The sequence below is a fragment of the Mixophyes fleayi genome, chromosome 7 (genome assembly GCF_038048845.1).
Source record: "Mixophyes fleayi isolate aMixFle1 chromosome 7, aMixFle1.hap1, whole genome shotgun sequence".
NCBI classification, from domain to species: domain Eukaryota; kingdom Metazoa; phylum Chordata; class Amphibia; order Anura; family Limnodynastidae; genus Mixophyes; species Mixophyes fleayi.
Window position 1 is genome coordinate 78823880 of NC_134408.1, and position 21503 is coordinate 78845382.

The 21503-nt window shown below is 42.8% G+C and overlaps 1 protein-coding gene across 1 annotated transcript in view; it reads left to right on the top strand.

Annotated features, from left to right (window-relative positions):
• The first annotated feature begins 232 nt into the window (after positions 1-232).
• Positions 233-21503, top strand: part of LOC142098513 (uncharacterized) — a 33771-nt gene continuing 12500 nt past the window's right edge. The window contains exons 1-3 of the mRNA XM_075181354.1: positions 233-427; positions 1655-1763; positions 4470-4757. Of these exons, the coding sequence (XP_075037455.1) occupies positions 233-427; positions 1655-1763; positions 4470-4757 (592 nt within the window). The remainder of the gene's footprint in view (positions 428-1654; positions 1764-4469; positions 4758-21503) is intronic.

The window sequence follows — 21503 nt, forward strand, 5'->3', positions numbered from 1 at the left end:
CTCCCGATGCCTGCTCGCCCCCAGGCCGTTCCTGCGTCCCTGCCGCCGTTCCCCACACACGATCTGCCATGCCTGGCGATGACCTCAGGACTGCCGCTCCCGGTTCCTCCTGAGACACACTCTGCTCCATGACCCTGAGAAGCTGAAGAAAAAACATTGTGAGCTTCCGGTAAACTCAAATTGGTATTCCCTTCACCTCTAGTGTCTGTCGGGGATTCACTACATGGTACAAATGTCGAGGAGGCAACAGGTCTACCCCGGGCAGCCTCCCGGAATCCTGTGTCTCCGCTTCCGGCCAAATAATCCCGCCCCCCTTCAGCTAACGGGGTGGACCCCCTACGCGTCTAAAATCTTCCCTGCCCAGATGGCCACTCCAGTCTCTATCACCTTGCCGTGGGGGCCCTTGCTCCACTCTATCCATGCCATGGTGATATTCAAAGACCCGGTCGCTTAAATGGTCAGCTCCCGGGCCGTAGCCCACATAATCCACCCCCCAGCTGCTTGAACTCCCGGACATCCGGGCCTGACTTTCCTCAGTGTGCTCACCCCTTGCCCTGTCTGACCTGCACGCCACACATCCTCATCCTCGTAGAACCCAGAATAATCCCGGGCTCCCCAGTTTCTCCGTGCCCAAATCGTGTCCTGACTCAACCCCTCTCCTGCACTAGCCCTGTTTTGTGCAAAAAAGGCTCTTCTCTCCGCCATAGCATCCTCACGGCCGCCCACTGGCTGGTAAAGTGATCTGCGGGCAGACATAGTGGATGCCGGACCCCTGGCCCCCCATGCTGACCCCCTAGCACTGCTGGACAGGAAGGGGCTGGGGGGGAAATAAAGTTGGTGGGGCACCTGGCAAAAATTTTCCCTTTCCCTCCTATGTGCCTGCAGCATGGGGGGGTTAATGGCAGTATTAAACCTGAGCTGCTGTGAAAGCCCTCTCCTGCTCCCCCTGGTGGCCTACTCCCATAGACATTGTCTCTTTGCCCTCCTGAAATCTGAGGAGGGGGTGTTCTTGCCCCCTCTCCTATATTTGGTTGCCCCACATTAAGTGCCTCCTAGTGGGCTACAGGGCTGTGCTCCCCCCCACTACAGTCCCAACTTCAGCGCCGGGAGGACACTCCCACGCTGGAGCCCGGGCTCTGCGCCTGCGCGGACCGGCCGGCAGTTCAGTATGAACCGCCGAGCCGCACCCGCGACCCTGCCTGACACTGCGGCTCCCCCGGGCAGGTAAAAGCGATCCCGCTCCAGACCCCGGTTCTAGACAGCGGGGAGCACTGGGCATGCTCCCCCCGCCACTGCCCCCTTCGTCCGCGCCCACATTCCCATCCCCAAAATGGCGCCTAGACGTTCCGGGGGATGGGGAGCAGATACGGGCTGGCCTAGCTGCGACCCTCTTCGGACGGGGCATGGTAGTGTTGGGACACGGAGGGGGTTAAGGGGAATTAAGAAGGCTAGCACCGAAAATACAGGGGGAAGAAAAAGGATGATCAAACAAAAAAAACCAAAAAAAATAAAAATGAAAAAGGATAAAATTAATTAAGTGAAAAGGAAAGAAATAAGAAAAACAGGCAAAATTAAAGAAAAGACAACAGAGATAGAAAAGTTAAAGAAAATAAACTTTTAATGCTTATCTGTCTCGACGTGTGTTCTCTTACAGGATTTTGCCAGACGAGTGACTCACCCAGGAAATTGCATCTCCTACAAAGCCACAAGGACCTCCCCTCAGCATCACTGGCCAGACCCACACTCCACATTAACTCTTTCAGGTAAGTGCAAGCACGAATGCAACACTGTCACTATTTACTTGCGTTCGTCTAAAAGGGGACTCTCTTGTACTTAATGTTTTCATTTAACAGTAATCTGGCAGGTAACATATTTTCTGCAAAGAAATATTATACATTAGTGGGAACAAGCTTAAAAAAATACAGTTTTCTAATCTCAATCAACGTACGATGACATGGAGGTATGACATTGACCTGTAGTCTGATCTCATCCCAGATGCGGCTTTTTGGAGTTGCGGATAGCTGCTGGGGGAGGAGTGGAGTTTCACAGACTGCACAATTATTTCCAGCTCCTGTGGTAGAAAGTTCTTCTGTCTCTTTTTGCTTGTGGTCCCGGAGGCACTGAGTCCTACATCCTCAGACATTTCACAATCTAATCTAATCTAAAGAGAGGAAAAAGACAGGCTTAAGTAAGCTGCATAACATGCATGGCCTTTAAGGGACAGACTGAGGCCTAAGTACTCACCCAAATACAAGGCAGAAGTCTTTCACAGGACCAAACACCAAATTAATCCTAAAAAGTCTGCTCAGGAAGTTTCCTAAGAGAGGCGTAAGTAAGTTACATGGCCTATAAGGGACAGACTGAGGCCTAAGTATTCACCCAAATGAAGGCAGAAGTCTTTCACAGGAGCAAACACCAAATAAAACATAAAAGTATCGGAAAGTTTCCTAAGAGAGGCAAAAAGACAGGTATAAGGAGTAAAATATTAATAAATGTTTGTTGTATATGAAAGTCTCCTCTTCCCCATCACCAAAAGATATATATTTGCATGGTTCAGCCAAACAATGCACTCCTCTGCTCTACTACTCTCTTTTGCACTAAATGCACATTAGCATCGAGTTGCAAGTAATGTTATACTGCACACCTCTGCCGAGCCAGAAGAATATAAAAGTTATATATGCTGACCAAATGTCCTTAGTTTATCATATTTTAAAACAGCAGAAGAAGACACAGGGCATTGTACTCACCACATTTATTGTTATAACAAATGCGATTACAGATTTTGAAAGATTTGCAAAGCCAAAGTGAAGTCAAAATATGACAAGAGGGAATGAATATCAGAGCAGTCTTTAAATAGAACATGCAGGTGCATTTCAATGAGATGAATTGCAGGTGTATTCAATTGAGAATGACGGTGTATGATTAGCATACGACCGGGTTCACCCCCTTATTACTAGAATGCGATGAGTGATGGAGAATGATTGATAGATAAAGGAGACATTTCTTACATATGAGTATTAAAGAGATCCATGACTAACGTGAGCTCGCCCAGACGTGCACTGAGAACCAATCAAAGAGCAGAATGTTGGAAAGCTATAAAAGGCTTATGTCTGATATCTTAACCTCTTTACTTTCTTACTCTTATACCACTAATAACCTTAGAGTAACGACACGAGACTTGAGTGTGGCAAAATTAAGTGATTTATTTAACTATTGTGGAGGAGAATAAAGCAGTCAGTCCGACATCACTAGTCAAAACCCAGCTGTCTTAGCATCTCCTTAGGACTTCCCATGGGTTCAAATGGTGGACCAATCACACCCAAGGTGCACATATCTACCTGGATGGGGCACGACGTCCCGATTCCACAGAACCCGCCCATCCTCTGGGCTATACGTAAAGCAACCACAGAAGCGGTACCTGAAACGAGACTACTAGCTGATTCACTCAAAGAGAGGCGAGTTCAACGTGCCCTAATACCATAAATGTGCGCCCAAACAACCACTGGCCGTCGACTGAACTGCGTTTTCCGACACAACTCCATCCACATTACGGACAGCCTCCAGCACGAAACTCCGGAATCCATAAAGCAGGGAGGGTGGGTGGGCAACATCCAGATCTGCAATGGCTGAGTACAACTTCGCCCATCCCACTTATAACATCTTACACCCCTCCCCTATGACACTGGATGGGCATCCCTAACAAGTTAACTGTTAACACTCCAGAGTATACTCAGTTAAAGATACAGCAAAACTTTTATTATCCTTCGTTCCTATGCAGATCTCAGTTCTTATTCTCTTTGCAAAATGAGAGCAGCAACATTTACTAAGCGAGAACTGAGAGTCCTTACTCAGGTCATGGACAGTTTGTACCTCCCTAGAGGCCGGTACATAACTAATGAAGATAAGCTCTGCGCTTACATGCAAGTGCACCATATGAGGCTGTGCTTCAACCGCCGGCGGACGATTATCCAGCTCCAGTGCAGCTGCAGTGATTTACAGCGGCACTGGCCCCGACGGAGTAGCTGAGGGATGAAATTTGAAAAATTGAGTTCTCTAGTAATCAAATTGTTTATAGATTAGTTAGATTAGCTTTTTGCAATGTTCAAACTGGTACTAAGCTTAATTTCACATATTGCAAGGCCCTACACAAATACCTCCTTTAATATGTCTTCCTCACCTGTCAATGATTCTGATATTATTTGTCATTAATAAACATTAATTATTAGACTGTAATAATGATATTTTTAAATCACTATGTCACATAAGCCAAATCCATCCATTGACCAAGGCCATCTGTAAGTGGTGTGTGTGTATTTATTTAGTTTTTGCATTTTTAAAAACACTTCATTTTCTCTGTCTGTAAATGCATATTTCACAATGTCACATCACATTATCTGCCTACATGTAGGTAAGTGTGAAACAGGGAGAACATTTTTATATAAGCGTATGTGTCATATTTATTCCAACAGACCATATGATCCAGCACAGGTGCAGATGGGAGGAAAAAGGAGATGTGGCCAGGGAGGAGGGCCAGGTGGAGGCCATGGAGGAAGAGGAGGAGGAGAAGGCGAACAGAGAAGAGAGGGGGGAGGCAAAAGAGGCCATAGAGGAGGAGGAGGAGGAAGAGGCCAGGGAGGAGAATGAGGCAAAAGAGGCCATAGAGGAGGAGGAGGAAGAGGCCAGGGAAGCCACAGAGTCCGGAGAGGAGGAGGAGGAGCCCAGGGATGAGGAGTGGCAGGTGGAGGCTTTGTTAGAATGTAAGTATTTTCATTAAACAATTTGCAACATTTATTGGGTTTGGAGGCCCAGTGTAGTCATCAGAAAGCCTTGATTTCCCATATGGCATTTACCCTAGACATGGTTATCCATTCCACAGGTTTCGACCATGATGGGCCTAATAACTGTTTGGTGGAAATCAAAACGCCCGCAACCACCACACAAATGTATATATATACATCTGCCACCAAAAAGTATTAGTCCTATGGCTACTACTGTGTTTTACATACCGTTAACATTTGCTGACAGTTTCAAGTTATGTTAAACTTCATGCCTCTGGTGGTCCTGCCAAATGGGTATACAAAGTACACCCAGAGAATGAACATTTAGAACATTACTACTAGATACATTAATATTTAATTTACATTGGTCCCTTCCTACTAGATCATCATTTCATAATTTATTTATTTATATAGCACCACTAATTCCACAGAGCTGTACAGAGAATGCAGTCCCTGGCCCAATAGAGCTTACACTCTAAATACCTTAACACACATACAGACAGACTAGGGTCAATTTGATAGCAGCCAATTAACCTACTAGGGCCTGATTCATTAAGGAAAGGAAAGCAAAAATATGAGTAACTTTGAACCTTGGCATGTTGCAATGCAAGGAGTGCACATTTTTTTTCATGCAGGACATAAATATTTGTTAACTTTATTTTTACACTGACATTAAAAGTTGATCTAATACATGCTCTACCTCAATTATTAATTAGTCCTCACATTTTAAATTCACCTCCAATGCAACATAGTTTTGGCAAGGTTCAAAGTGACTTATTTTTTTCCTTTACTTTCCTTAATGAATCAAGCCCACAAACTCCACACAGATTAGAAATCAAACTCATGACCCCAGCGCTGTGAGACAGAAGTGCTAGCCACTAAGCCAATGTGCTGCCCCAGTGTTGTCTGCATTGATTTATTTGAAAGGTGAGGATATATCCTGCTTGTATGCTACTGTATACAGTAGCATACAAGCAGTAGATGAAGAAAAGATGGTTTGCAGACATTAGCTGCATTTACTCAAAAGGAACCTGTCACCTCAAAAATACCCCCCCCCCCCCCCCTTACCAGGGCTGCCAAGAAGAATTCAGGGCCCGGGTACAACAAATTCATGGGGCCCCCCCCTCATAGTCAAATAAGCCCCAAAAATTTTTTGCGCCGCCTTACGGCGGCGCAAAAAAATTTAGGTGTATGGTCATGCATTCAGGGGCGTAGCTAGCCAAACGGCAGTGCAAAAATTTTGGGAGGTGTGGTCATGCATTTTGGGGCGTGGCAAACGTGCCATTGGGGCGTGGCTAACATAAAAACCACTAGGCTCTCAATTCGCCGGAGCGTCACATATGTTCAAGCACTCCTGACTTTCAGGACATCTACCACCACAGTGTAGTATACAAACAATGCAGTGTGTACACAAACAGTTCAGTCTTGGCCTACACCTTACATTGGGCACAACATTCACCAAAAATTGGTATTGTCCCTACTAGAATCACAACATTTCACATACTGTCCTGCTCTCTCCTACCTGTTCTTCTCACTTTCTCCACCTGTGGCTGCATGTTTCTTTAGTTGCGGCTTGTCTGGATCCTGGAATGCTGGGGGCCCTATTTGGAAAAAAATAGCTACATTTAGATAATTCCAAACAACCCTGGCGTTAAATCAATACCATCCACGATTAATAATTAGGCCTTCCTCCAGCTCCAATATTACAATAATGTGCCCCTTCATCATCGCCATGCCTTATGATCACACTGTGCCCTCCATGCTGTTTTTGCCCCCTTCATCTGGCTCCCCTTCATCAGACTATACTATGCTGCTCCCCCCCTTTTTCAATCCCACTGTGCCATGCCTCCCCCCCTTTGTAACCCCACTGTGCCATGCTGCCCACCATTTTTTAACCCCACTGTGCCATGCTGACCCCTGTTTATTAACCCCACTGTGCCATACTGCCCCGTTTTTTAACCCATCTGTGCCCCTCTCATTTTTTCACCCCCTCTGTCATGCTGCCCCCCCCCCGTTTTTAACCCCTCTGACATGCTGCTTTCCCATTTTTTAACCCCTCTGTGCTCCCCCTCAATTTTTAACCCCTCTGACATGCTGCTTTCCCATTTTTTAACCCCTCTGTGCCCCCACTCATTTTTTAACCCCTCTGACATGCTGCTTCCCCGTTTTTTAACCCCTCTGTGCTCCCCCTCATTTTTTAACCCCTCTGACATGCTGCTTCCCCGTTTTTTAACCCCTCTGTGCTCCCCCTCATTTTTTAACCCCTCTGACATGCTGCTTTCCCGTTTTTTAACCCCTCTGTGCTCCCCCTCATTTTTTAACCCCTCTGACATGCTGCTTCCCCGTTTTTTAACCCCTCTGTGCTCCCCCTCATTTTTTAACCCCTCTGACATGCTGCTTTCCCATTTTTTAACCCCTCTGTGCTCCCCCTCATTTTTTAACCCCTCTGACATGCTGCTTCCCCGTTTTTAACCCCTTTGACATGCTGCTTTCCCGTTTTTTAACCCCTCTGTGCTCCCCCTAATTTTTTAACCCCTCTGACATGCTGCTTCCCCGTTTTTAACCCCTTTGACATGCTGCTTCCCCGTTTTTAACCCCTCTGTCATGCTGCCCCCCCCCCCCCCGTTTTTAACCCCTCTGACATGCTGCTTTCCCATTTTTTAACCCCTCTGTGCCCCCACTCATTTTTTAACCCCTCTGACATGCTGCTTTCCCATTTTTTAACCCCTCTGTGCTCCCCCTCAATTTTTAACCCCTCTGACATGCTGCTTTCCCATTTTTTAACCCCTCTGTGCCCCCACTCATTTTTTAACCCCTCTGACATGCTGCTTCCCCGTTTTTTAACCCCTCTGTGCTCCCCCTCATTTTTTAACCCCTCTGACATGCTGCTTCCCCGTTTTTTAACCCCTCTGTGCTCCCCCTCATTTTTTAACCCCTCTGACATGCTGCTTTCCCGTTTTTTAACCCCTCTGTGCTCCCCCTCATTTTTTAACCCCTCTGACATGCTGCCCCCCCGTTTTTTAACCCCTTTGTGCCCCCCTCGTTTTCCTCCCTTCACTTACCTTTTCTCCTCTCTTGGTCTTCTCTGCTGCTCTGTGCTCCATTGCTCCAGACTGACTGAATGCTGGGCATGACATGATGACATCACACCCAGCATTCAGACAGTCTGAATAGAGCAGCAGAGAGGAGGGATGCCGGCTCCGCGATCAGGTGAGTATGTTTTGTTTTTTTTTTAAACTAGCCTGCTCCCCCCACCAACGACCGAGCCCCCCCCCCCCCCCCCCCAACGACCGAGCCCCCCCCCCCCCCCCCCCCCCCTGCCAAAAAAAAAAAAAAAAAAAAAAAAGAAAAGGAAAAAAAACGTTTTGAAAAAAAATATTTGAAAATTAAAAAAAATCAGCAGCGCAAGGGCCCGGGCCGGGCCCCCTGACATGCCGGGCCCGGGTAATTAGTACCCGCTCCCCCCCCCCTCTCGGCGGCCCTGCCCCTTACCTCCAAGATTTAGGGCATTCAGAGAAATATATGGCACGTGCACATAATGGAGCCTCTGGGCCTGATTCATTAAGGAAAATAAATCAATACAAAAAAGAAACTTTGCAATTTGGCAAAAAACATGTTGCATTGGAGGGGAAGGTAAATTTAAAATGACAGATTTATAATTGAGATAGAGCATGTCCTAGATCAACTTTTAATGTTAGTGGAAAAATAAAGCTAACGAGTATTTGTGTCCTACATGAAAAAACACCAATATTTTCCTAATGTGCAAGATAATAAACTAATTTGCACCCCTTGCATTGCAACATAATTTTGGCAAGGTGCAAAGTACTCATTTTTTATTCTTTAATCTCCTTAATGTATCAGGACCACAAACTCCACATAGATAAGGCCATGGTCGAGAATCAAACTCATGACCCCAGTGCTGTGAAGCAGAAATGCTAACCACTAAGCCAACATGCTGATATTAGCTCCCATACACTTTCAGTCATAATGAAGTTTATGATGAGGGTAGCAGGCATCCACAAACTTGAACATCCTCCGCTATGACTGAATGAGGTAATCGTCTTTCCACACACAATCTCTAGGGAGGTGTGGGCCTCCCCTCCCCATGGGTACCCACCCCTGTGATGAAAGCACTATAGCCCTTCCCTGACCAGTGTCTATGGGAGAATAATAATACCAATAATACTTGAAAGTAATTTGTTCTGGGTGCAGTACAGGTCCGAGGATGGCCTGGATGTCATTAATTATAAATAGTAATAATTATTGCTATTAATAATTAATTAATGCTACTAATAGTAGCAGTATTACTAAAGGCACAAGCTGGGTCCTGTAATGTCCCCAAGACACATTTAAATACAACACAGATACAAGTTGAAACAAAATTTTTAAGGCCAAAAATTACACACATTATTGGTCACCTACATGATAATGTGATCCAAATCGGATCAAAACCCAGGTAGATGATGCAAAATCATCTGCCCTGTAAAGTAAACTCTTTTTAAATACATTATTAATATTTAAAAATGGATATTGATAAACAAATAAAAATAAAATAAAAAATTCTGTGCGGTAGATTTTAGTTGCATTGTGTTCTGATGAATTGAATTAAAGTGACTTCTTATTTAACAGCCTTGAGTTTACTGTGTAGGACAGTTACTAATAATTATTACTATTAATTAATACACAATATGTCTGCTAATGAATCAGGCCCAATGTGTTTTTACATTAAAAGCATTATAAAGTAGAGATAAACGGTTCAAAGTTGAGCTAATCTGTTAAGTCAATTTTTACATATCCGAGTCTAGACTCATATTGGTTCAGAATTGTCCATGTTCCTCTGATCTGAAAGTGAGATAAAACATAATTTTCACATGATGTCGGAATCTTGCAAGCTGTTGACTTTGGCTGTTCATATATAAAGCTTCCTTGTGACGGCTGTAATTTTATCTTGAAGAATGAATGGGAGAGCATATGGGAGCACAGTCAGAGCACAAATGCAAAGGATAATAAGAACTAGCAACCTGTTTTAAGAAAAATATTCTTTATTTTGTTTTTTTGATTAGTAGAGTAACTTTCATTTAGGAAACGGACAAATAAAAAGTATATTCTATACTACACATGAAGCAATTTATTTGCAAAAATACAATGTTGATAATTGTGAGGTTATTATAGACTATAATTAAGTTTAATTGAATGTAAAGTATATGAATGCTAATGTACTACTCTGATTTCCTATATTGTAAGAACAAAAACCAAGGCCAGATTAACCATGGGCCTGAGGGGGTGAAGCCCCATGCCTCTCCACAAAAATAGGCCCAGGCCAGCCAGGAGGAAGAAAATGAAAAAAATTAATTTTTTGTGAGGGCACCTGGCATGTGGAGGGGGAGGGGGGGGGGGGTTTGGGGCGATGAGCAGTGTGGAGTGGTTATGTGGACAGCCTGCTGGCAGCTTTCCTGGTTTCCAGGGATGTGGTCTCATTATTGGAGAGCTGCAGGCAGCCAATCGCGAGGGGGCCTGTTGCTCAGTGTGGTGGGGGCTGCGCCTACAAAGGCTGTGTGTGACTCATGCTGTACCAACTTCCACCCAGTCCCAGAATGAGGTCACCGACACTCAGCACAACAAGTAGGAACAATTTCTTTTTAACAGGGGATATGTGACAACAGACCTGTCAAGCGCCGTCCCCACACTTTCATCTAGGAACGGATGCCTGATCCTCTGCCTACCTGGTGCGTCCTGTTGTTAGGCAACGGGACGGAAGCCACACTTCTGCATTCGGCAGCCGGGCGAATGCGCAGGGGCGCACGTCTCCGTTGCTAGGCAATGGGACACTGGTTATCGGTCAGCTGATCGCTGACCTTCCACTGCCACTAATGGGGTTCTTGCTGCAGCTATTTCAAGAGTACTCTGGTGCCATCCTTGCACCAGAGTATCAAGGTCTATGTCCCTTCTGATTTCACGCTGCCCTGTGCTTCCCAGCACCCTGACTGACTTCCTGGTTCCTGACTTGGCTTTCCTGACCTTCCTTGTGGATTATCCCTTGGTGTTACTACCTTCCTGGTTTGACTCTGGATTGTTTGAGTACGTTGTTGCCTGTTCCCATTGTATCTCGCTACCAGCACGGCTTGACCTCGGAATGCTTTACTACGCTACTTCACCCATTGCCTCACTGGTGGTTGGAGGGCCGCAACCTGCGTGCCTCTGCAGCGAACTCTAAACTTCCTTGCAGGGGTCCCTGACGAAGACCAAGGGTATGTTTAGACTCCGTGCCTCGCTGTTAGCAGCGCAAATACCAGTAAGTAAGCCTCAGTTATTTGATATCGTGACAAGGTCCAACAGGGGATATGTGACATTAAGGGATATATGACAATAGGCCTAACAGGGGATAAGTGACATAAGGGGATATGTAACAAAAGGAGATATGTGACAACAGGCCCAACAGGGTATATGTGACAACAGCGGGTATTTGACAACAGGGGATATGTGACAATGTATTATACGTGTAGAAAAAAGTTATGCAATCAACAGGAGCGATATAGAGGTGCAGCCCTTCCCTTCTCAAAGCAGTACCACCAAACCTGCAAAATAAACCAGAACTAAAAGATGAGAGAATAAATATAGGTGCTACTCAACAAACAATGGAAATATGGGACACTCTGGGAAAATATGCGGTATAAAAGCCAAACTTGCATCACATTCAATAAAACATTAAAAAAACTTTATAAACTAGTCTTGAAATTGTTCAATTTTCTTCTTCTCCACATTACATAGTACTCACAATACCGAAGACCAAATAACGCTCCTCTTTAGTGATGGGAGATAATTGAAATACTCCATGTCAAATTCAAGCAACAGATTCTCTGTAGTCCTTATGTTCTTCTTAATTCGGAATAAGATGATCCTGATTTCCTAATTGACATCCACCCAAGCTCCTTTTAGAAGCAAGCTATGTTACCATTATTATACACAAACGACATAAAAGAAAAAGGAGAATAAAAAAAAAAGGAACATAGTGTAGTCCTGCTGGTATTAGGTAAAATGAATTATTATGTTTTATTGCACTCACATGTAGAGAAATATATACATTTCATTACATAAAATCTTTAAAAACACCCATAAGTAGTTTTACCAAGGTCCAAAGTCATCCACAGTATGTACTAGAGATGTGCGGGCTCGGTTCCCCAAACCCGCCCGAACTTCACCTATCCAAGTACTGAGCCGAGCAGGCTCGGTATTCTGGGACCAATTCGGATTCGAAATCTAGGCAAAACGTCATTGTGACGTTGTCGGATCTCGGAGCTCGGTTCTCGCGATATGTGAAATCCATAAATACCTGCCTCCACAGCAATCCATCACCATTTCACAGAGGGAGAGAGAAGGGTTAGGTTGCAGGCAGCATTAGAGCTGAGACAGACCAATTAATCTTGCAATTCTTGTAGCAATTCTTCTAGCAGGAAGAGAGGAGGATAGAGGAGGCATTTTTGCAAACATTTCCAACTGTTTGGGGTGTAATATTCCCTCCTATAGAAACTATTTTCTGGCTGCAGAAATAAAAATATACCAGCAGTCTACAGTTTGGATTTTGCACTACAAGTGCTTTGGGGTTCCCATATTACCCAGTGTGAAACTACAATTATTCTGGTGTTGAAAGTATTATTTAGCAGCACTAATTATTTAATATTTAGCACTACAAGTGCTTTGGAGTGTCCAATATTCCCCAGTGTGAAACTACAATTATTCTGGTGTTGAAAGTATTATCTAACAGCACTAATTATTTAATATTTTGCACTACAAGTGCTTTGGGGTGTCCCATATTCCCCAGTGTGAAACTACATTTATTCTGGTGTTGAAAGTATTATCTAACAGCACTAATTATTTAATATTTTGCACTACAAGTGCTTTGGGGTGTCCCATATTCCCCAGTGTGAAACAACAATTTTTCTGGTGTTGAAAGTATTATCTAGCAGCACTATATATTTAATATTTTGCACTACAAGTGTTTTGGTCTCATTAAAATGGATTCAAAGCAGTCCACATATGAGCAAGATCAGCAAGCAGGTGCTGGCACCAGTCCTGATGGTAGTCTTCCCTGTACATCATCTGTTAAAGCCTATGTAAAAATACATAGTCTTTTTAAATCAGGGGGAAAAAAAACACCCCAAATTTTTTTTTACAGCGTTGAAGCGAAAAAGAACTCTAACTGAGGAAAAGTTAACTGCCGATAACAAAAACATTGCCAACATTCTATTCTACACACGCAGTGTCAAAGAAAGAATGAGGCCTTTGCATTTCTCTATTAGTGCCAGATCAAAAAATGTTACTGAGCCTACTTCTTGTACGGTTAATCGTGACCAAGCAAGACCAAGTAATTTGGAGTCCAAAAGTGGTGCACAAATACTTTTACGTGTGAAAGCCGAGCTGCAAGAAAACAGTAAGGCATTAGAGAAAAATATATGCTCAGAATCAGAAATGACACCAATCCCTATGGAGAGTCCATCCACCAGTGGTATGTGTAATCGTGAGCATTCTGTTAGTGTACTTATAAAGAAGGGACCTTTCAGCAGTTCTGCTGATGTGTGCCTGAACAGCCCTAGTGTAGCTGGTGATACACCAATTGAGGATGCCACTTTGGAATTAGAAGAGGATGAGGGGGAGATTTGTGTAGGCGACTAAGGCGCTAATGAGGATGTTGATGAGGTTGTTTGTGTAAGTCCTGCACCAGTGGCAACAGTTCTGGCATGTGACAAGAAAAAGGCCATTGTCATGCCTGGGCATAAAACAAAAAAATCCACTTCTTATGTGTGGAACTATTTCTACCCAAATCCTGACAACAGTTGTATAGCCATTTGCAGTGTATGTCAAGCCACAGTCAGTCGAGGGAAGGACCTTAACCATCTTGGAACCTCATCCATGTTACGCCATTTGACGAGAGTTCATAGCAAGGTGTTGGGAAAAGCTGAAAGTCCTTCCAAAAAAATTACAAGCACTCCATTATCAGGTAGGGCCCTTCTGTCACCTACATCCCGAAGGCTACAAAACACACCCACCCATCCTCATCAATATACTCAGTAGCGATCGGAGTTGCATCACACTTAGTAAGGCAGGATGACTCCTGCACTATAATTGATTCCTTTGCAGAATGTTTAAGCGTTAGTCCCACTGCTGCTGCTGTTGCTGGGGGTGAATCTTCCTTCCATAAGAAGGCCAAGAAAAAGAGCAGTCCTACATTCCAACAATTAACTGTGAAACAATCATTTGCGAGGGGAAGCAAATATGACAGCAGTCACCCAGTCACCAAGCGAATCACAGACGCCATGGCTACTATGTTAGTGTTAGATCTGTGTCCAATATCCACAATAAACGCAGCTAGTTTTTCACAGTTAATTGAGGTTTTGTGTCCGCGTTACAAAATTCCATCGTGACACCATTTTTCCCGTAAAGCTATTCCACAACTATACCAAAAAATGTGTAAAAATGTAGAGATTGCGCTGAAAAATGCCTTTCTGCCCTACTGTCCACTTAACCACAGATATGTGAACAAGTGGAAGGGGCCAAACTAAAGACTATATGACTGTGACAGCCCACTGGGTTGGTCATTCGCCTTCACCAGCAGGAACAGCAGCAGCAAGTACACCACTACATAACATTTGTCACAGGCAGGCCACTCTTTGTATCACCGGCTTCACGAACAGGCATATAGCTGATAATTTGTTACGAAAACTAAGAGATGTGATTGATACATGGCTTATACCACTTGGACTCTCCCCAGGATATGTCATTTCTGATAACTCCAACAATATTGTACGAGCATTACAGCTGGTTGAATTCCATCACATTCCCTGTTTTGCTCACACCATCAACTTGGTGGTGCAGAGCTTCCTAAGAAATAACCGTGAGGTGCAGGAGATGCTTTAGGTGGCCCGTAAAATTTTGGGGCATTTCAGGCATTCTGCCACAGCATGTACGAGATTGCAGCAGCTCCAAAACAGTTTAACTTTCCCTGCCACCAACTTAAGCAAGAGGTGTTAACAAGGTGGAATTCCACCCTGTACATGCTTCAGGGGATGGAGGAACAGCGCAAAGCCATTCAAGCGTATTGCACAAGCCATGACATTAGGAAAGGAGGGGGAATGTTTTTCACTCTTGCACAGTGGGGAATCCTTTCTGTGCTGTGCAAGGTGCTGAAACCATTTGAAGTTGTGACGTGTGAAGTGAGTGCAGACTCTGCTAGCTTGAGCCAAGTCATTCCCTTAATTTGACTATTGGAAAAGCAGCTTGAGAAACTGAAGAAGGAGATGAAAGCAAGCAATTCCCCAAAGTATGTTGGATCAAGTAGTTAATTCGCTTCACAATGCTCTTCGAGTAATTAGAATCTTGAACTCGGATCAGTACGTTTTGGCCACTGTGCTTGATCCAAGGTTTAAGACCTACATTGATTCTTTGCTTCAAAATGAGCGAGATTTGAACCTTTGCAAGGAGCTATTGCTCAGCAAGTTGTCCGCTGAACTGGGCCTTTGCTTGACGACGTGTCCTCCTTCAGTTTCTCAAGCAGCTGCTGCTCGGAAAAAATTAAACTTTCAAAAGCAAAACAGGGATGATGAAGGGGGCAGTGCACTACAGATTAACATCTGGGCTGGTTTGAAAGATTTTTCAAAAAAATGTGTGACCTTGTCCATAACTCCATCCAATCCGAGTATTAACATGCAAAGGATGGTGGAGGATTATTTTCAAGAGGTAATTGATATGGAAATGTCAGACAGTCCCTTTCCTTACTGGGAAGAAAAGCAGGCCATTTGGAAACCCATGTACAAACTCACTTTGCAATACCTAAGCTGCCCACCCTCCAGTGCGTACTCTGAAAGAGTATTCAGCACAGGCGGGAGCCTAGTCAGTGATCAACGTAGGAGGTTACTTCCAAAAAATGTGGAGAAGATGATGTTCATAAAAATGAACTACATCTTCCACGAGGAAGGCTTTTACCATCAAAGACATCCAAGCACGGACAGTTCTCTAATGGCGGATTCAAGCGGAGATGAATTGATAGTCTGTGATGATGATGTACACGCTGATGAGGGTGAGGATGATGCTGAAGATGACAACATCTTTTTAAAACTTTCTATATAAGTGTAGGGTATAATCTACCCCCAAACAGTAAAGGGACTTGGGGCATTTCTATATCTCGTACAGTCTTGAAAGGCTGTTGTTTTGTCAATTTTATGATAAGGGTAGGGTATCATACACATTCAGACACCAAACTGCCTTTGTCCATTTCTATTTATATTGTACAGTTGATACCGGCTGAATTTTATTCTATTTTACTACAAGTGGAGAGGGGGTCTGATACAGACAGAAACCAAACTGCCTTTGTCCAATTCTATTTAACGTACAGTCTATGCAGGCTGATTTTTTTTCTATTTAACTACAAGTGGAAGGGGAGCTAACACAGACTGACACCAAACTGCCTTTGTCCATTTTGTTTTATATTTAACTATAAGTGTAGGGTGTAAAGAAGACGATGACTGCATTGCCAGTAGGTTAAGATGGAGAGGAAGACAATCAGGTTTGTGTGTAGAATTAAGGATGGCCTACCAGGAATTAAACTGTTTTTTTTCCTAATTTATTAGCTTAAGAATTACCTTACCTATCCAAGAAACAGGTGGAACACTAAATTAGGTTATTTTAGCCCCAAAAAAATAGATTTTTAAACAAAATTGCAAAACAAAACCAAACGAAACCAAAAACAAAACCAAAACACGGTGGTCAGTGACCATCTCTAGTATGTACACAGATTTCACCCGGACTGAGGCTGCTAACAATGGAAAAACACGGAACTCCCTTTGACACTACTACCAAGTGTAAAGCTTCCCCTCCGCACACCAATGCGTTTTAACTCACACTTAAGTCTTTTTCAAGGTGACTAGTAGGGATGTTCGCTAACCCCTAGTGAACATCCCTACTTGTCACCGTTATTTTGTGTTCGGTACTGTGAGTACCAACTTATGTGGAGAAGAAGAAAAGTAAACAATTTCAAGACTGGTTTATGGAATGTGATGCAAATTTGGATTTTATACTTATTTATATTTCCCCAGAGTGTCTCATATTTCCATTTTTTGTTGCGTTGAGGAGTGCCTATATTTCTTCCCTCTTCTTTAAGTTTTAATATAATATACGTGTGTGAATGGCCCGTGTGTATTAGTATATGGATCAATTCCTTTTCTCACAACAAAATTACCAACTTTTTCAATGGAGATTATAACCTGGTGCCACTGACAAGTAACTGTGTTTGAATATTTGCATTTTTGTATTTTGAATTCTGCCCTTATACATTGAATTTATTCCACATGATTGGCTGATAAGATATTTGCAATACCCAGCAGGTGTTCAGGTATACCTATTAAAGTGGACAGTGAATGTTTAATATATATATATATATATATATAATCTTAACTGTCCCAATTCCATCAGGATAGTCCTGATTTAGGGGACTATCCTGATTAGCTAGGAGCTTGTCCCGGGATGGAAAAAAGCCAGGGGAGGGCTGGCAAATTTTAGCCTGGGGGCAAGAATCAACTCAACAGCCTAAGGAACATTTTAAAGCACAAAAATGCAGGTGGCCCAGTGACCCAGCCCAAGGTAGCCCTTTATGGGACCGGCCACAGCCCAGCCTGCCCCTGGGGACAGCTGGGACGTATTTCCACTCTTCACTTTACATTAATGCTGTGTGAACCACTCTTTATATAAAGGAAGTTGGGAGGGAGATGTAGGTTGTTGGAGGGAAGTGCAAGCTATGACCTCCATGGTGCTGGCCACAAAACACACCACTGGTGACACCCACACATCACTGGTCACAATTTCAGTTGGACAGCACTTCTCACAATAGGCCCTTTATAATTTTCATCCCCAGGCACATGTGATCCTTAAATCTGGCCCTGACAAAAACAAGTTAAAAATTTAGGAGATTTTTACCAAACCAAAATACAAGATTTGGCACTCATCTTTATTATGATGGGAAAGCAGGCAATATTAGCCATAGTTTTGCCATAGTCACTTAACCCAATCAGTGAAATCCCAGAAAGCTACCCCAAAAAGGAAATTATGGAAATTTACTAATTTTGAAACAATGATTATATTTAATCCTTGCATAATTTCTATCAAAATACACCATTCCAAATATCTATTTGGGAGAAATCGCTTAGTCGCATTGTGCTATACACTAAGTCACAACTAATGTTTACCTTACACTTGCAGTGTGGGAGAATCTGCCACAACAGATGACAGATGGCAGTGCACCATCTTACACTGACAACTTCACATTGTTTTTCCACTTAATGCAAACTAAAACTAAGAGACAACTTAAGGTCCACACTCCTACCAATCTTTGCACAAGAAAAGTTGGCACTGCTTTTGTCTGCTGGTGCTTAGAGTTCAGTTTTATCTTCCTGTTTATTGACTTCAGCTTTGTTTTCCACAATTCTACATTCTCCAATCCATCATCATCATCATCATTTATTTATATAGCGCCACTAGTTCCTCAGCACTGTACAGTGAGAGAATATTTGTCATTCCCAAACACACATTAGAGTTATTTTTTTCTGCAGCTATTTAACCTACTATTATGTTTTTGGAGTGTGGGAGGAAACCAGAACACCCAGAGGAAACTCACACAAACACGGAGAGATCATACAAACTCCACACAGATAAGTCGCTGGTCAGGAAGCAAACTCATGACCCCAGCACTGTGAGGCAGAAATGCTTAGCAATGAGCCACCTTGCTGCCCCATTGACTTCAGCCTTTTCCCTCAAGACCCATCCTTTCAGTACTAAGCAGCTTGGCTGGTCATGGTGTGTGTTAGGAATACACTGGCAGGAAGAATGAGGTTGTTTTGCGATAAAGGAGGTTTTATTGAATGTCAGCAGCAGACAGACTGGTGAGAATTTTCCCCAGAGAGACAGTAAGATTAGGGAGAGGGCAGACCTCCAGATGTCAAGAAAGTGACCAAGATGAACAAGAACATAGTGGCAATATGCCAAACTCGGAAAAGGATGAAAACGATCACATGCAAATCATATCAAATCCTAACAGTGCTATTCTGATCAGGGCCATCTTAACAACAGTATGGGCCCCCAGGCAAAGCAGTGCACTGGGGCCCATATATATATATATATATATATATATATATATATATATATATATATATATATATATATATATATATGTGTATATAAGAACAAAAACATAAGGAACAAGGTGCCACAATAGTGTAGTATTGTTTGTATAACAGTACTTAGAAATATAGACAGAGTGATTAAAAATTCACACCAGATTTAAAGTGTGACAATTTCACACAGACACGGTGCAAATGTGGATATGTATGAAAACAGTGAGTAGAGACTTCATGCAATTACTCTATACCAGATAAAACGCGTTGAGGAATACTGTTTCAATTGTGGACTTATTTATTTATTTCCTGATCTGGAGTTGGTAGTTATCGGGCATTGGACTTCACAGCTGGATTGAATAACAAAAAGGTACGGTTTTTTTGTTTTTTTGTTTGTTTTTTACAGGAGTCCCGCCTTGGGCCCCCTTTCCCCCTGGGCCCGCGGGCACCTTCCCATTGTCCCCAGTCGGAAAGACGACCCTGATTCTGATAGCTAAAACAGTCAAGTGGTTCTCTTCCGGTAGTAACTAGCACAGTGTCGCTTATAACTGCTTAGGTTCTCCAATTTACATGAAATCCAGAGGAAACCCTGTATTTTTCCAGCATGAGGCAAAGGTGATAACTACGTGGCTCGGGGATCAAAGCATCGAAATTTTGGGTCCATGGCCAGCAAACTCCCCAGAACTTAATCCCATTTAGAACTTGTGGTCAATCCTCAAAAGGCGGGTGGACAAACAAAAACCCACAAATTCTGACAAACTCCAAGCATTGATTAGGCAAGAATGGGCAGCCATCAGTCAGTATGTGGCTAAGAAGTAAACTTAATGTACTTGTCAATAAAAGACTTTGACACTTATGAAATTCTTGTAATTTTACTTCAGTATACCATAGCAACATCTGACATAAAAGGTCTAAAACACTGAAGCAGCAAACCTTGTGAAAACCAATATTTGTGTAATTCTCAAAACTTTTGGCCATGACTGTAGATCTATATCCCTCCAACATTAAAGTAATAGTATTCCCTTTTAATAAATAAACCTATTTCCCTCCCTCCAAACAGACCCAGCAATAAATTAATAGCATTAACGTATAATAAATATACCTATTTCGCGCAACTGTCACGCCATTAGATAATTCATATTCAAATTTAATGTAACACCCCCTTCTATATTAAGCGTTGTGAGGGTGTATATATATTGAACCACGCAGATGCTTCTGACCTCGGTACTTGGTTTTCAGTGCCTCCACCCGAATCTCTGCTTTCTCTTCTGTGGGGTGTTCAAAAGATACACCAGGGGGAGATTCGGGAAACCCCTTGCCCAGTATTAACACTCTGTGACAAAGTGTGTGCTGCAAAAGCCAGCCAGGCACATTTATTTAAATAGAAATCCTATATACTTTGGTATAATTTGAAATAATAGTGCAAACAATACAATACAGTAATAAAACAGTGTGGATGAAAGTGGAGCACCACTTCTTACTATGCACACCAAGTTAACACAATGACTCGCAATAAATCAATAACATTAACAGCATACAATATAATATAATATATAACAATATAAACATTAACCTTCACAGCTTTCATTAACTTTCACATGGAAAAATATATATGATACCTTACTTGCTCCTGATACTGGGAATATCTTGCAGGGTGAACGTATATATATTTTTGTTAAATATGATTTTTTGTTAAGGCCTCATAAGGCCTTTGTTCAGCCATTTTATTGTAACTTGTATAGAAATATTATTTGCTAGAAGAGATTATTCATTTTTCTGTTAACTTGCAGTTTTGCAATATGTGAGCCTATGGCCTTGAAGTTGAACTAATAGAGAACACCTGAAGAATGTAACCAGTTATGAAAACAATAATGAGCTTCATATCCAGCTGGTAGTATGGGAGCTGTATCCATGGTGCTGCACATAGCATATCTCCAACTCCCCTTGAGATAAGAAATAATAGGCTCATCTGTCCTTAGAAGGGGGAGAAAAGTAAACACCTCAAGAATACGTGAGAAAGTTAATCAGTAGCGCTTCTCATAAACTAGTGGTATAAACTATTGTATGCATATGACGTAGGATTCATTTATTCAGTAGCCTATAAAAACCTGTATCTTTGTATCAATAAACTAGAGAATATTCCTTGCATACAGAACTTGGTCTGTGTCAATTCTCTCCAGCTGATTGAAGCGCTTCCAGATATACTTGACACCACAGGCTGACTTGGGTCAGAATTTTAGATTTAACAACTTGGAGGTCCCACCGAGATTCGCTGTCCAGCAGGCTACAAGACAGACAACGGAGGTTTCCCAGCACATTGAACCCCAACATCCGCGGTCAGTAGATTTCTACTCGTTGGTCTTCCTAGTCTGGGTCACCTCATGTCTGTCTGAGGCACCTGACACGCGAATTTGTGAGTCTCAAGTATCATCTGATTAATATAATACAGTATTAACCCAATTTGTTTACTGTAATTGTATTGTTGATTAGATTTTTGAAAGATGATTGAATTTTGAGTGCATGTGTTTGTACCTATGTATGATGTATAAAGCATAAAAGTCACATAAGA